General features: G+C 40.6%; 1 protein-coding gene across 2 annotated transcripts; it reads left to right on the top strand.

The window, feature by feature from the left end:
* Positions 1-1612: 1612 nt before the first annotated feature.
* On the top strand, positions 1613-14073 carry LOC143856974 (uncharacterized). 2 transcript variants are annotated; one of them, XM_077367259.1, is made up of 7 exons: positions 1613-1761; positions 11160-11272; positions 11489-11607; positions 11789-11848; positions 13291-13358; positions 13438-13474; positions 13563-14073. In XM_077367259.1, exons 2-7 carry the CDS (start codon positions 11245-11247, stop codon positions 13671-13673), a joined length of 423 nt encoding a protein of 140 aa, XP_077223374.1. In that variant the 5' UTR covers positions 1613-1761; positions 11160-11244; the 3' UTR covers positions 13674-14073. The 2 variants fall into 2 exon arrangements, with proteins under 2 accessions (XP_077223374.1, XP_077223378.1); XM_077367263.1 differs by having other exon boundaries at positions 11160-11375.
* The last annotated feature ends 1519 nt before the right edge of the window (positions 14074-15592 follow it).

Below are 15592 nucleotides of genomic sequence, written 5' to 3'. Positions count from 1 at the left end.
TTGCATGTAGAGGGTTTGCCTTTTGTTTTTTGGTCTTCCCCTGCCTGATTGGAAGGGGTTGCTGTCTTTCTTCATGATGTATCTTTCTTATTATTAATATATCTGGTAGGGGTCTGCCTCCCAGCTTACCCATCAAAAAAAAAAAAATCGGAGTGTTCCCGTGGTTGGTTTGAATCTCTTCGAATGTGCAGTTTCTTATAGATCAACGGTGTGTCAGGCAGCTGCACCATGCGGGTGATTGTGTTTAGATCTGCTGCACATGAGTTAATTTAGTTTCCCCAAAGGCGCAAATTTACCACAAAAAGGTAGAGAACTAGTCCGCGCCTCATATCGCCACATCGAAAAGGTGTCGTTAACATAATATATTTTTTGTCCTATACATAAATTAGGTACGCCATATTTTAATTTGAAAAAAACCATGAATAATTATTTCAAAATTCTAATCCGAGAATGAGAAAAACAAATAAATCAAATTTGGCAAGCACGATCACAAAGTCTGGTATTCTTTAAATCCAGTTAAAACATCATCAGATATTCAAATTTCTACCCACTTTTTCAAAGCTTGGTGGAGTCGCCTTGGGGGTGCAGCTCGGGTCAATTTTTAGGATTTTGGGTTGAGCTTTTACCGTATAATCAGATCAGGTTCTAGTTGATTCCAATTCATTTTTCGGCAAAAGCTTAATCATATCTGACCCTACTTGAACCCCTAGTTCGCTTGGGCAGTTGTGATGTTCCAATTCTGCTGGTTTATACTGTAAGAGTTATAATATTTGCCGAACACACTCTATACTATTCGATGATTCAAATCATTCATTTGTTGGGCCCCAACGTAAATAGGACGTGCCCCGAACATCATCTCCACGGGACTATCCTAACTCTTCGATCTAAGAGGTTTCTATAATGCATTATTATCCCCCTTCCATCATAGAGGGTTAGATCACCCCGTAGAGTTGATTCTCCAAATTTCTAATTCCAACCAGCTAAGATCACTCAATTCGGGAAGCGAAGTGTTAAAGTATAAATGATTAAATAACACTGTCCCTGACAGCTTAAGCTTTCAGAGTAGTTGGTTGCTTCACATGGTATTAGAGCAATTACCCGAATCCTACCAAACGCTTTGGATTCGGGTATGGGCCCACATTATTTGGATGATCCAAAGCGTTCATTTTATGGGTCCTGACATAGATAGGGTGTGCCCAAAAAACAGCTCCATCGGATCATCCTAACCCTTCAATATATGGACGAACCTTCAGCTGGGGGCAAACCTTAAACAAATTGAAACTACAGGGGTCGAAGTGGATGTGGGGGTGTAAATGTATTTATCCCTTTTTTTTTAACATTAGAGGGGTGCGAATTATCTTACAGCCACGCTTTTTATATTTGAGATTAGCTAGGCAATTTGGCGGAAAACTATTTCGCGGCTGACTTTTGTATGAGAGAAAAGCCACGCAGGCTCACTTTTCAGCAGATTTTGTCTTGTTCAATTAATTCAGCGGGAGATGGCTGTTCCTCCTGCAAAGTCAGCCGCGAAATGGATTTATGCAAAATTGCCTTCCAAATCCCTATATATTTAGGTTTTCCAAAGCGCTTTATATTCCTACCGTCCCACTGAACGGTGCGAAATAATACTCTCTCTCTCTCTCTCTCTCATTGTTACTTTCTTCTCCGCGGCACTCTCTCTCTCTCTCTCTCTCTCAATCTCTTGCAGATTTGTGCCAGAAGGGTGAGACAGTTCGTGAACTACAGCAATCTCTTCTGAAGGTTAGGGTTTTTTGTTTGTTTTTTGAATGGTCTCTTCTGAAGGTTAGTTTGTGTCAAGTTTTTCAGCTACATTGCATTTCTTAGGAGATTTCCCTTCCATTGAATCAACCCACATCTTTCTTCTCCATTTCCCCCTTTTTTCCTTCATATATCCTTGCGTTTTATTGAAATCATATCAAACCCGTATAACCCATTTTAGACATAGGGAATATGCTCCAAACTTCTATTCCACTTGGGGATAGTATAGTCTGCAATCTATTTGGAACAATCCATTTAGATTGCACAGCAAACCAGTTTTCCAATACATAGCTCTGTTTGTCTCGCTAATTTATGGATAAAAATAGGGAAATGTTATCACCACTACTGTATTTTGTTTTGATGAGGTCACTCCTCACCTTATTAAAAGTGCGGTATGGCCCACACCATAGGATGATCCAAACCGTCCATTAGATGGGCCACAGCCTAAATAGGTTGTGTCCCAAAAATCATTTCCATAGGCTGATCCTAACCATCCGATCTGAATGTTAGAGGGTTGACCCTAACCCTGTATAGATCGGAGGGTTAGAATCAACCTGTGGAAATAATTTTTGGGGCACAACCTATTTAGGCTGTGGCCCATCTAATGGACGGTTTGGATCATCCTATGGTGGGGGCCATACCTTACTTTTAATAAAGTGAGAGTGCCCTTATCAAGATACAGTAGTGCTAACATTTCCCTAAAAATAGGGAAATGATTTCAGCACAAACATCTTTTGATACAAGATACTTTTGATACAAGATGCTCATGTTTCTTGTCTTTTATATTTAAAGAGCTGTAAATGGGTTTTTACTGTCCCCAAAAAGCACTTGCCGGACAATTAAATCCTAAAAGACAAGATACATGAGCGGATGTATCAAACCATAGTTCTGCTGAGATCATTTCTCTAAAAATATAAAGAAATAGGGAAAAGTGAGTATGAGTGGCTCCTTGTATAAGCTTATATGAGGGGCTAGAAACATGGTGGCCCCACATTTTTTGGGTGATCCAAACCTGATAGGCCCTGACATAGATAGGGCGTGCCCAAAAAATCAGCTCCATAGGATCATCCCAGCCCCGAAGTTGTGAAGGCTTTTGAAGAAGTTTTGATGGAAGATTTCTAGGGCTTAATCTCCGGCGTCTTCTTCTCCGGCCCCCAAGATTTTCTCCAGTAATCTCTGTCGTTTTCTTCTCTCTGGCGAAATCTAATTGGTGGCTTCGTGTCATGATTAATCCGAGGAAGAATCTGTGGATAAATCTATGAATGCCATGGAACTTGGTGGCCGCGGTGATCTTCTTCTCTGGCGTCTGATGGGTGGCTGGTAAGCACTTCGGAGAGATTCGGAGTTGGGTGGAATCGGAGTGGGAGTTCTTCTCAGACTAGCCGTTGTAGCTCGGTCTCCTCCCCTATTTCTCTCCATTTTAGCCTCGGACTCTTCCCTCTCCGATCCTGTTACTGAAGTTTCTGATGTAGAGGTTTCTACGTTGTACACATAGGGCTCATCGTATTCCTCTTCTGTTTCTTCTGTTTCTTCTACTTCTGTCTCTTCCGCTTCGGTGTCATTTTCCATTTCTGTGTCTTCGTGGGTATCAGAATCGGAGTCTGGTGGATTAATCCTGTCTAGTGCCCTGCACATTTTTCTGAAAGGAAGAGGCTTTAGTGAGGTCTGTTTAGCTCGGTGTGCCTTGCAGCTTCTATTGATGGAGGAATTTGTTAAGAACATGAACTCAAATGGGCACGAGCGGAATCTGGGTCGGCATGCCTTTCAACCCTGTACCTGGAATATCAACAGGGATTCTCTGGCAAAAGAGTACCTATCTGGGAGGAAAATATATCAGGAGGTCTGGAAAGTAAAACGAAGTAAAAGAGATGAGAGATTGGTTAGGGTGGCAAAAAGAAGAAAAGAAAGCAATTTAGGGGATTGGAAATGTTCTAAGTGTAAGTTTATCAACTTTAGAAGAAGGGTGGAATGTTACAGGTGCCGGAAAGTATGGTCGGGGTTTGACATTGACGTTCCCTATTCCTTTTCAAAATACTCCTCAGTCATCTCCTCCAAGGAGAAGTTGACATAATCTACACCTAAGGTAGCTGCTAGAGTGAAGGAGACAAAGTATACAGGGGTTTTCTCTGACGTAGAGTGTAATGAGGAGGGATTTGTTAACTATGCTGACGAGCCAGAATTTAATGAGGCTAAAGTTTTTTGTCCGGAAGAAATCTGAGCGGAATCCATCGCTTTAGCTTCCCAGTTCAGTATTGAGAGCACTCTATGGGGGAAAACTAAAGGAGAAATAACTCTTGATGCAGAGGAGATGCAAAAGTGGTTGGAAATGACGTCAGGCAATACAGGAAGCTTAAAAGTTACGCAGGTGGCTCCTCAGGAGTTTGCGATTGCCTCCTCACACATCCTCTTACTGGACTCGTATAAGGTCAATGGGCAAATGCTGAAGATAGTCCTTTCGAAAGGATATCTGTGTGGAAGGATAGATTCACAGGGAAGTTCTTATCTTCGTGGTGGTCGATTAAAGGTTTGCCTCCTCATGCTTGGTCGGTGGTCAATTTCAGAAAAGTGGGATGCATAATCGGGAGAGTGCTAGCGATAGACGGGTCTTGCGAACAGGGTAATGGGTATGAGACAGCTTTGATATTATTAATGATATCTATTTCTGCTCCCGATGTAATCAAAATTCCGGTGTGTATAGATGAAACAGTATTCTGGGTGGTGGTAGCACGATGTTCTACTCGACCTTGGCTAAATGAAGTTCGTGAATCGGAGGAGTCGGCAGAACTGTTTTTTCAACCTTGGTCTGGTTCGATCGAGAATAATGGCGGAGTCGTGCAGGAGAAGAGGGGTGCGCAATTTAGCAATCAAGGAGGAGAAAAACTTTCGTACGCCTCTTCCTCTTCTAGCATGCCTTGCGACATGTCCTATTTACGTGGTGGTAGCTTGAGCTTTAAGGGGATAGCCTACGGCGATTTGAACGTTGAGAAGATTGCCATGCAGAGGGACAGCGTGGAGGGTGCTCATTCGTCTACAGTACGGCGTGCGTCAGAAGTAGGTTTCTCGAATGTGGTGGAGGCGCATATCCCCCTGTTAAGCTTAGTGGGTCCTCAGCCGTCGGATGAGCAATATTTGCAGATGGGCCCGTTAGCACAGTTTGTTTCTTCACCTATCCCTCGGATCTGTGGATCTAGCCGTCCAATCCTTCCTATTGAATCCTCTCCGTTGGGAAGTATAGAATTATCACGTTCGGCGAACCTTTTTAACCTCTGTTGTATGGAGGCCCAAAGCCCACGGGATCTGATGGACTTTATGGATATTTCGGTCAATGGGCTCTCTATAGATTCTCCAAGCAGGGTTGGAAGCGCGGAAGATTCCCAATTTCAGTTGAAAGTCTATGAAATCTCTTCTCCCTCTCTTCTAGTCAACTGGTCTGTGCGAGCCAAGGGCTTTTCGACCTTTATAACACCAAGTTTGGGGACCCGAGGGGAAGTAGGGATTATGTGTGAATCTAAGCTTATCTCTAATCTATTGGACGAGTTTGCAGAAGCCTCCCTAGTAGCAAGTAACTACGAGGAGCGCGTTCAGGGTGATGTTTATTTGACAAAGGGGAGTCAAGGTCAGTTACTGTTGCAAAGTGAGGAGGTGAATGATGTTATTCCTTCATCAAATGCATCTTTCGATAGTTGCGTGCAGATGGATAGGTGGGAGGGTATCAGTGGGGAAAATAGAAGGGGTCACGAAGAATCATTTTGGTCCGATAACAGGCGTAATAACCTGGCTTTGGTTATTTCTCAGGAGGAAGATCCAAAACCCATTTCCTGGGTTGATCCTAAAGCTCAGATTCTGGAGGTGTTTGTTAACCACATCATTTCTACGATCAGGGCTTTGGGCTTGACTTACTCCGGACCAGAGGATCAGTTAATAAATTTGTTCAGGGTTGCAGAGGGAAGAGAGTTAGACCAGAGAATGTTATTCGACCCTTCCAGTTTAGAGGGGATCAAGAAGATGCTGCGGGAATTAGCTAAACTCAAATCCGATGTTAATTATGATGGGTCTAATGGTAGAATCTCTAAATCTTCAAATAGGAAAAATAGTAGAAGAGGAGGTCCTAGGGGTTTTGTACCTCTCCAATCGGTGTGTCCATGAAGATAATTTCTTGGAATGTGAATGGGTTGGGGTCCTTGGAAAAAAAGGCCCAAGTTAAAGCAGTTGTAAAACATAATAAACCTGTGGTAGTGTGTATTCAAGAAACTAAGTTGGGGGGGGGGGGGGGGGGTGAATAGGTCTCTAATTAAGAGCTTAGGAGCGAATGCGAATTGGGAAATTCTAGCCTTGGATGCCATTGGAGCTGCAGGGGGCGTTCTAGTGATGTGGGATCAATCACGGTGGGAAGTACAAGAATCATGGATAGGCAAGTTTTCAGTTTCAATTGTCTTGAGAAAGGTGGGGGAACCTATCCTGGTAACCTTCACAGGCATTTATGGTCCAACAGTGAGGAATGACAAGGTCAATTTATGGGAAGAATTAGCCGTAGTCAGGAATAAGTGGGGTCATCCGTGGTGCTTGGGGGGGGGGGGGGATTTTAACGAAGTTAGATGGGTGGAAGAAAGGATGGGGTGCAGAAGATCCAATCAGTATATGGGTGATTTTTCAGATTTTATTGCTAGGCATGAATTGATTGATATTCCTTTGTCGGGGGCTAAATTTACTTGGTCTAGAAACTCCAGGAAGAGTCAGATTGATCGGTTTTTGTTTTGCTCAGAGTGGTTATCCATCTTTCCGGACTCCTATCAAAAGGCTCTTATTCATTCTGTCTCGGATCACTGCCCGCTATTGCTGGATCCAAGATTGGATTCTTGGGGTCCCTCCCCGTTTAGGTTTGACCTGGCTTGGCTTGAAATTCCTAAGATGGAGGAGTTGATGGGGGGATGGTGGGTATCGCACAAGGCTGAAGGGGCGGCGGATTTTGTCATAGGGGAAAAGCTCAGAGCGGTAAAAAAGAAACTCAAAGAATGTAACTCTAATAGACTGGAGGAAAGATCAGGAAGAAAATTGTGGTTACTCGACAGTATTCGAGCGATCTCTTTGGTGGATGAGGAGGGGACTGCTTTAGAGGAAGAGCTGATAGAGTTGGGTCGATACAAGGAAGAACATAGATGCCTTTTATTGCAGGATGAAATATCGTGGAGGCAGAAATCAAGAGCTTTGTGGTTAAAGGAGGGGGACAAAAACACAGCTTACTTTCATAGCATCGCTAGTGCGAGGAGGCGAAACAATCATATAACGGCTCTTGAGGTTGACGGTGTTCCTTCATTCAATCGGGAAGTCATCACCAAGGAAATTCTGGATTTCTTTAGGTCTTTATATTCCTCGGAAGTCATTGTGAGACCGGTCTTAGATGAAGTGCATTTTAAGGTTCTAGATGAGCACAGCAGGTTGGCGTTGGAAAGACCGTTCTCGGAAGAAGAGGTGGAGATTGGGGTTTTTTCGATGGACCGCGATAAAGCTCCAGGGCCGGATGGTTTTTGTCTGGCCTTCTTCCAATCCTGTTGGGAGTATGTTAAAGGGGACATCTTTAAATTTTTCAAGGACTTCTTTGAAGGGATGGAGTTGGATAGAGGTACTGGAGCGTCGTTCATAGCTTTGCTGTCAAAAATTAAAGGCGCGGTGAAGGTCTCGGATTTTAGACCTATTAGTCTAGTTGGTTGCCTTTATAAAGTTCTGTCAAAAATATTGGCAGACAGATTAAAAGTGGTTCTTCCTTCGATCATTTCGATGAATCAGTGTGCTTTTGTGAGCCAGAGGCAGATTTTGGATTGCTCGTTGGTGGCCAATGAAACGGTGGACTGGATGGTTAAGTTGGGTTCTGCGGGGGTTGTGTGCAAACTTGACATGAAAAAAGCGTATGATAGAGTTGAATGGCATTGTTTGGACCATTTCCTTGGGAAAATGGGGTTTGGGAATCGTTGGCGGGGGTGGATAAAATGTTGCTTATCGTCGGCTTGGTTTTCCATCCTTATAAATTGTTCTCCAAAAGGATTTTTTAGATCGACTCGAGGCTTGAGGCAAGGGGACCCGTTATCTCCTTTCCTGTTCGTTATCGTCGCTGAAGTTTTGAGTCTCTTAATGGAGAAAGGCAAATCCGTGGGTCTAGTTAAAGGGATCCAATGTGGCCAGAACGACGTTGAAGTGTCTCATCTACAATTTGCAGATGATACTCTATTATTGAGTTCCCCTCAGATTTTGAAAATTCTGAATCTTAAAGCAGTGCTGAGGTGCTACGAAATCATCACTGGTCAAAGATCGAATTTTTCAAAGTCTCGAATGTATGCTGTGAATGTGGGGGAGGAGGAAGCAAAGAATTTGGCTAATCTAATGGGATGCCTTTTGGATAGGTTCCCTTCTTCTTATCTTGGGCTCCCTTTGGGAGATGGTAGACCAAAAATAGGTTCGTGGGCGCCCATTGTGGAAAGAATCGACAGGAGACTAGATACATGGAAAAGGAATTTGTTATCAAAAGGGAGAAGATTGACTTTGATTAAGGCAATGCTGTCTAATATTCCTATTTACCAATTATCTTTATTCTTGTGCCTTATTTCTATTGCAAAGCGGATCGAATTGATTCAGAGGAGGTTTTTATGGGGAGGATCGAAGGACAAGAGGAGCTTCTCTTTGGTCTCTTGGGAAGATGTTTGCAAGCCGATACTTGGCGGAGGTTTGGGGATCCGTAAGATCAAACAGGTAAATGCTGCTCTCTTGGGGAAATGGCTGTGGAGGTTTGGCGAAGAACAGTCACAGTTGTGGGCGAAAGTTATTGGTGGTAAATATGGCGCAGACGTGGGAAATTGGAGATCCCTAAATCGATACAACAAGCCAGGGGTGACTCTGTAGAGGGATATTTTGCGATTGAGTTCATGGTTCGACCGCGGCATAAGATATAGAGTATACTCAGGGGATAGAATTTCTTTTTGGAATATGGTATGGTGTTCCGTCATTCCTTTAAAAGATGTGTTCCCTGATCTATATGTTGTGGCCGGTGACAAGCAAGCTTTAGTCAAAGATTGCTTTGAGTATCGGGACAATAAGGTGATCTGGAAGCCGCTGTTCCGCAGAAATTTCTTTGACAGGGAATTGCTCTCGTTGGTCTCATTACTTCAGGTCTTGGAAGGTAACTACATTAGTTCATCAGGGGTGGATAAAAGGATCTGGGTGTGGGATTCTTCGGGTTATTTTTCGGTAAAATCTTTCTACAAAGGACTGAATCCGTGTGTGGTAAATCTTTCTGTAGCAAAAGTGTGGAAGATGAAGGCTCCCCCAAGAATTTGTTTCTTTGGATGGTCGGTGATTCAAGGCCGTATTCAAACGGTAGATTTTTTTAGGGCAAGGAATTTGATCATAGTCAATCATTGTGCTATGTGTATAGAAGCGGGAGAATCTCTTGAGCATTTATTTATTCATTGCAAAGTCGCTCGAGAGGTATGGGGAAGGGTACTGTCGAGATTTAGTATCGAGTGGGTATTCCCTTCCCAAGTGAAGGATCTTTTTGAAGGGTGGGCTTTTAGTCCATGGAGGAAAAAAGGTAAAGTTTTGTGGTCGATTTCGTTATTGGCTACGATGTGGGTTCTGTGGTCGGAAAGAAACAATAGGATTTTCGTTGGGCGTGCTAATTCTTCTTACTATCTGTATATCAAGGTAGTTGCATTATCGATTTCCTGGGCAAGGGCACTGCCCATGTTCAAATTTGTTTCGGCTTTCGACCTGTGGGCGGGATGGAAAGTGGTCTGCAACAGTCATGTACCCGTTCCTAGAATTTCTCAACAATGGGTCAATCCTCCTGTAGGATTTTCCAAGCTGAACTTTGACAGATCAAGCTTGGGTAACCCTGGTCCAGCTGGGATCGGGGGTGTCTTAAGGAATTCAGATGGGGATGTTGTGCAGGCTTATTCCGGGCCTATAGGTGTTGCAGATTCAAACGAAGCTGAAGTAAGAGCCGCATATCAAGGCATTCTACTGTTAGGGAGCGAGAGGGTAGCGAATACTATCGTGGAAGGAAACTCGTTAAATGTCATTAGGTGGCTTAAGGGTTCGGTGGTTCCTCCTTGGAGATTTCTTCGTTTTTTTATGAAATAAAGGATATAACGGTCGGGTGTTCTATAGCTTTCCAAAATGTTAGGAGATCAGCCAATGAAGTCGCTGACAAGTTGGCTAAAGCGGGTGCGGTCAAGCAGTCTCTGGAGCTTTACGACTTTCTCCCCCCTTAATTTCTTATTGTATTGTTTTCCTATTTTCCTTTCTTCCTTTGTGTAATTCTGTCTTTGTGGGGTGTGCGGGGGGCCTTTTTTTCGGTCTATCCCTTTTTAATATATTCAGTTACCATTCAAAAAAAAGAAAAGGATCATCCCAGCCCTTCGAACCGTGGAGGTGAAAAATGGGCAAAATGAGCTCCAATAAGACTTCTTTCCTTGTGTTAATCCTTATTCTTTAACCCTTCTCAGCAGTGCTTTTGTGCATTTTCATTGTAAACAATGAAAAAGATTGGTAAAAAAAAATGGAAAATGGGTTTTGCCGAGCTGACCTGTTCCACCAGTTTCTCCAAATTCCTAATTCCAAGTGGTTAAAATTGTTGAATATGGGAAGCGATTCGCTCCAAGCCAACTTGATTTAAAAAGTGGAGAATGAGAAGCGTTGAACAACACATCCTTAAATTATGTTTATTTATTGAGTTTTCAACCCGTTTCACCACCTTTTCTCAATTTTCACCCTCATGGATTGCTGGATTTTACCCCAGTTTGTACTTATTCTTTGATTCCTTTCCTTACTCTATCAAGTTATTGGCTACAAATAACTGTACTCTTTACATGATCGTCTTTAATTCCTTTTACCCATTTAACACCCTTTCTCTTGCTTACAAGTTACAACTTTACAAGGCACCAAGTTTCCTCCCTTGAAATGTTCTCTTAACTTTGTTTATCTCCCAACCAAGGTATTAGCTACAAATTACTGTTAAGTACCCTGATTTTTTCATGTTTTGAGCGTGGATTTCTAATTTTGGCAATCAGAACATGTAAAGTATTAGATGAAATGATGATATGTAGAAACAGAACAACTCAATTCAATTGTCAAAAATTCAAACCTTCAATTTTTTTCCACTGATAAGGATTATGTCCACCCCAACTAGTTTGGGACAAAGGCTTAGCTGAGCTGAGTTGAGTTGAGTATAAGGATCATGTCCATGTTTGGAATGCAGGAATTTTATGGAAAAGTTTGGAAAGGAAATTATTTATGAAATTTCTTACCATTTTTGGATTGCAGGGTGATGTGTTTTTTAATTATCTGTAGTGGGTGGTTTTGATTTTACCTTCTTATTGCAAATGGTGCAGATGGCTGCTGCTGCTTGCAAACGGATGGCACTGTTTGGGACAAATTGGGTGGCAAGGTGGACCGTGTGCAGTACAACGTTGAGCGATGGCATCACACTCGATGCGTCAGTCAGGTTTTCTTCGAGCCTCCGGTATAACCAATGTTTTAGTAGGCAGATTTCTCATCTTGTTAAACCTAACGTGAATTGAGGGTTTCTTATCAACACACTAGATCTGGTAATAATTTTTTACCATCATGTTTGCATTTGGCTTATCTTTTTCTTTTTGGATTCTTGATTATTTGTGGTTGTCTTCCCATGTAAAAATCTTATGGACTTATTCACTTTTAGGTAAGAAGATTAGAGGCATATGGTATTCCCTCAAAAGAAGCGGAGGTGGTAATTGCAGTCATCACCGACGGCATAGAAATGTTGCTCCGTCTTTTGTTTCGAAAGGAGAGATGCAGAATGTAAGTGTTTCTTGTTCAGTTTATTCTCTTTGGTTTCCAAATAATATTTGTTTGTAATTTCTATTATTATTAGACAGCTTTGAATGTAAACGCTTGTAGGAAGATTTCATATTTAATGATTGTACTATATGTATGTAATAGTCTTTCCTATTCTTTAATTGTAACCCTTTTATTGGTGTAGATTAAAATGATTCTAGATGCCAAGCTCTCCAAAATCGTATCTGAAATACAACGCTCCCAGGTAGGCTCTTCTTATTCCTTTTTCTTTTCTCGTATGGTATTGACAGCTATTTGATACATTGATAAGGTTACAAAGCTTTTAGCTTGATGTATTGCTTGCTGGAAGGAACATCCATATCTTGTAGTTTCCTCATGGCTGATGAAATGTTAAGCTAAATTACAGAAAAATGATATCTAAGCTGCCCATGATTTAATGAAAGATTTAGTATACTTTGACATATCACTTTTTAAGAAAATCCATCCTTGAGCCCTGTTCGGGTGATGCATGCAAAGAAAAGAAAAAAAAAATGGCTCCATAAATATGTGAGGCCTCTCCTCACTAATGGATTGAATTAAGGGTGTACTCTCCTTTTATAAAACTGTTAGAAGTAATATTCTAGGAGTTTGCAATGTACCTCTGGATGCTTTAGACATTCCACCATTCTCATATTTGTCTATGCTACTGGGCTAAACCACTAAAATTCCAAAAACACAATATGCACTCCAATAATGATCTATAGTGACATTGATAATGCATATCGGTGTTGGGTTAATCATACGTGAACTTCTTTGGTTAAAAATTTTAAAAAATTATAATAATTTTGGAAAATTAAGAAAAAATATGTTTTGATTGAGGTTGTGTTGGCTTTAAAAGAAGGAATTAAGTTCCTCGCTCCTTCGATGACCTCTTTATTATAGAGGTTGATTCTCTTCACAGTATAAGGTATATACAAATAGAGAAATGGTACCGATAGTGAGTATAAGGTAGACACAAATAGAGAAAGGGTGCCAATACTCAACTCAACTCAACTCAACTCAACTAAGCCTTTGTCCCAAACTAGTTGGGGTCTTCTAATGAATCCTTTAGAAAATTTTCATGAATCATTTGCCCCAAACTAGCTGGGTTTGTCTAGATGGATCATTTTCTTTCATTCTCTCCTATCCAAGGGCATTTTCTCTATTATGTGACTGGTAAATGCCGTTGAAGAATTAATCAATATTGCAACTGTTTTTAAGGTTTGGTTTCAACATTTGGGTAGATATGTGAACACAATAATGAATTCACTAGCAAAACCAGGTGTTAGAAGCCCTTATATCGACCATATGCTTTCCATTTTATGAGACCCAAACTTTCCTAAAAGGCTAATGATCCTGACCCCTCCTTACTTGAACATAAACCAAAGAACTTTTATTTATTTAGATCAAGGTCACCGAAAACTCCCTCGGTAGGTGGGAAGCATACTTTCGGGGAATCTTGTTTTGGAAGCGGTAAATGCAGCGCTTCCCAAAGACGGGTGAAGAGCGTTTCCCATTTTTGGCAAGCGCTTTTCCAATTCATGGGAAATGGGTTTCTCAGTTTTGGGAAGCGCGTCTAAATATGCTTTTATTGAGAATATACATGGATGAAATCTCCCATCTGCCAAATCTTGGTTTCCAATGAAGTTATGTGTGTTCTTGATGCAGGAGCTTCATTTTAAGTTGTTGCAACTCGAGTTGCAACCTCAGATTGAGAAATTCGAAAGTGAAGTGAGGTAAGAAATTAGAAGCCATAACTCCTATGTGTTGATTACAAAAATTCTAATTTGATAAAACCTTTGTTTTCTTACACAGGAATGAGTTAGAAAAACATACTGCTGGACATATAAAGGTGAGGGTTATGGTAGATGAAAATTGCTTGTAATTGTGTAAATTGGATATCTTCATCTAATTTGGGTGTTAATGAATCTAATCCACAGGAAATCGAGTCGTTGAAAGCCGAGCGTGCTGTAACACATAACATGATAAAATTCTGCGCAGGGACTATCTCATTTTTTGTTAGTTTTACAACAATCCTCATCCTTACGTAGAAACATTCTTCAACTCAGAGATTAGAGTTGACACAACCAAAAGAAATTGCAAACATGGTTTTACTGCAATCCTCATCCTTCGAAACATTCTTCAACTCAGGGATTAGAGGTGACACAACCAAAAGAAATTACACACATGTTTTTTTTTTTTTTTTGCCTCATGCACTGGAAGCTGAGGTTGGTGATAGATGAATTTTCTGGCACAGTTTCTGTACATATGATCATAAAAATATATATATTATGCAATGAGAACTCCATTTCCATTTTATTAGACTGCCCATCAAAACAAAAATTGTTCGCTTAGATGATTCTAACATGAGACTTGATGGAATTTCAGGACATCAATCATTCAGCTGAGTATAATTTGAATTGTGAGCATCATATTGTGATGTGAATCATCTGCACTCTTTTATTTTAAATTAAGAGATCTTTTTTTTGGTGGTATAATGTAATGACTTGAGCATAGCCTGCTGGAGTCTGCAGTAGAAAGCACATAAATGAGTGCAGATACTACTAGATGCCAATACAAAGATAAGGATTATGCTTCAAACTTCCATTGGGGATGGTATGGTCTGCAATCTATTTGGAACTATCCATTTATATTGCAGAGCAAACCAGTTTTCCAATACATAGCTCTGTTTGTCTTACTAATTTATGGATAAAAATATAAAACTTATCCAATAAGACTTCTTTCCTTGTGTTTCCCCCATGCTCAGTTTAAAAGGTGGAGAATGACAAGAGTTGAAGAACACACCCTTAAATTGTGTTAATTTATGGAGCTTTCAATCCATTTCACCACCATTTCTCAATTCTATCCCTCACAGACTACTGGATTTTATCCCAATTTGAACTTGTTCTTTGATTTCTTTCCTTACTCTATCAAACTAGTTGCAGAATTATTAGAGACAGAGACAAAGAAGGGTATAGAAAATTCCAGAATAATCTGACAATAACACGGAAAACCTAATTCCATCATAAATAAATCGTAACATAAAAAAAAACCATAACCCTAAATCCAATGGAGAGAACAATAACAAAAATATGACACTGTTAACAATATAATCTAAACCCTAAAATTATGAAAAATGAAGACATAAACAAATAACCCAAATTCTTACTGAAATGCAGAACACAAAGCAACAACAACAAAGATATAAATATAGAAGAAAATGAAAAAAAAATCAAAATACAAAAGAAAATGAAAGGCTATGTTCATCCCCTACCTCTAATTTTAGCGTAAGAACAGCTAAATGAGAAGAGAGCAGCTGTGTGAATTTAGGAAGGCAAAGAGACATTGAGATTTGGGATTTAGGGAGGAGTAGATGGTGCGAAGTCCCACGTGAAATAGGAATATGAAAATGTAGTAAGATATATGTATTGGGTTCAACCGCTCAGCATATCAACATGGAAGTCGCAGTAGTAACAGAAGTTCATTAAGCCAAATAAAGCGAGGAAGAAACAATTCACAAAATCTAAATGGAATCCACCCAATTAAAAATGAAAGAATTTTCACTTCTCTCTTCTCTCTTCTCAACAGATCCATTGATTTAACCAACCTCTCACTCCCTCTATATAACTTCATAATGGCATTGGAATTTTATCACCTGATCTGTACTCTTTACATGATCGTCTTTAATCCCTTTTACCCATTTAACACCCTTTCTCTTACTTACAAGGCACCAAGTTTCCTCCCTTGAAATGTTCTTTTGACTTTGTTAATCTCCCAACCAAGGTATTAGCCACAAATTACTGTTAAAAAGCCTGGCCTTTTCCTGTTTTGTGCTTGGATTTCAAATTTTGGCAATAAAAAAGGTCTACTTATCCTTGGATAGCTAGGAACATAACAAAGAACTTGACTTTGGATAGATTAGAATGGAAGAAAATGATCCACATAGAAGAACCCAACTAGAGCCGGGATT

Source organism: Tasmannia lanceolata, unplaced genomic scaffold, assembly GCF_043159265.1.
Source record: "Tasmannia lanceolata isolate RefF3 unplaced genomic scaffold, GAP_Taslan_0.1 ptg000003l, whole genome shotgun sequence".
NCBI lineage: Eukaryota > Viridiplantae > Streptophyta > Magnoliopsida > Canellales > Winteraceae > Tasmannia > Tasmannia lanceolata.
Note: the sequence above shows the minus strand (reverse complement) of the source record. Positions and strands in the feature narration are given on the sequence as shown.

Bases quoted from the DNA above. Each gene is read 5' to 3' on its own strand.
- LOC143856974 (XM_077367259.1), top strand. From the start codon at position 11,245: ATGGCATCACACTCGATGCGTCAGTCAG. The intron at 11,608-11,788 runs GTAAGTGTTTCT...TTATTGGTGTAG, and splicing joins CGAAAGGAGAGATGCAGAAT to ATTAAAATGATTCTAGATGC. The intron at 13,359-13,437 runs GTAAGAAATTAG...TTTCTTACACAG, and splicing joins AAATTCGAAAGTGAAGTGAG to GAATGAGTTAGAAAAACATA.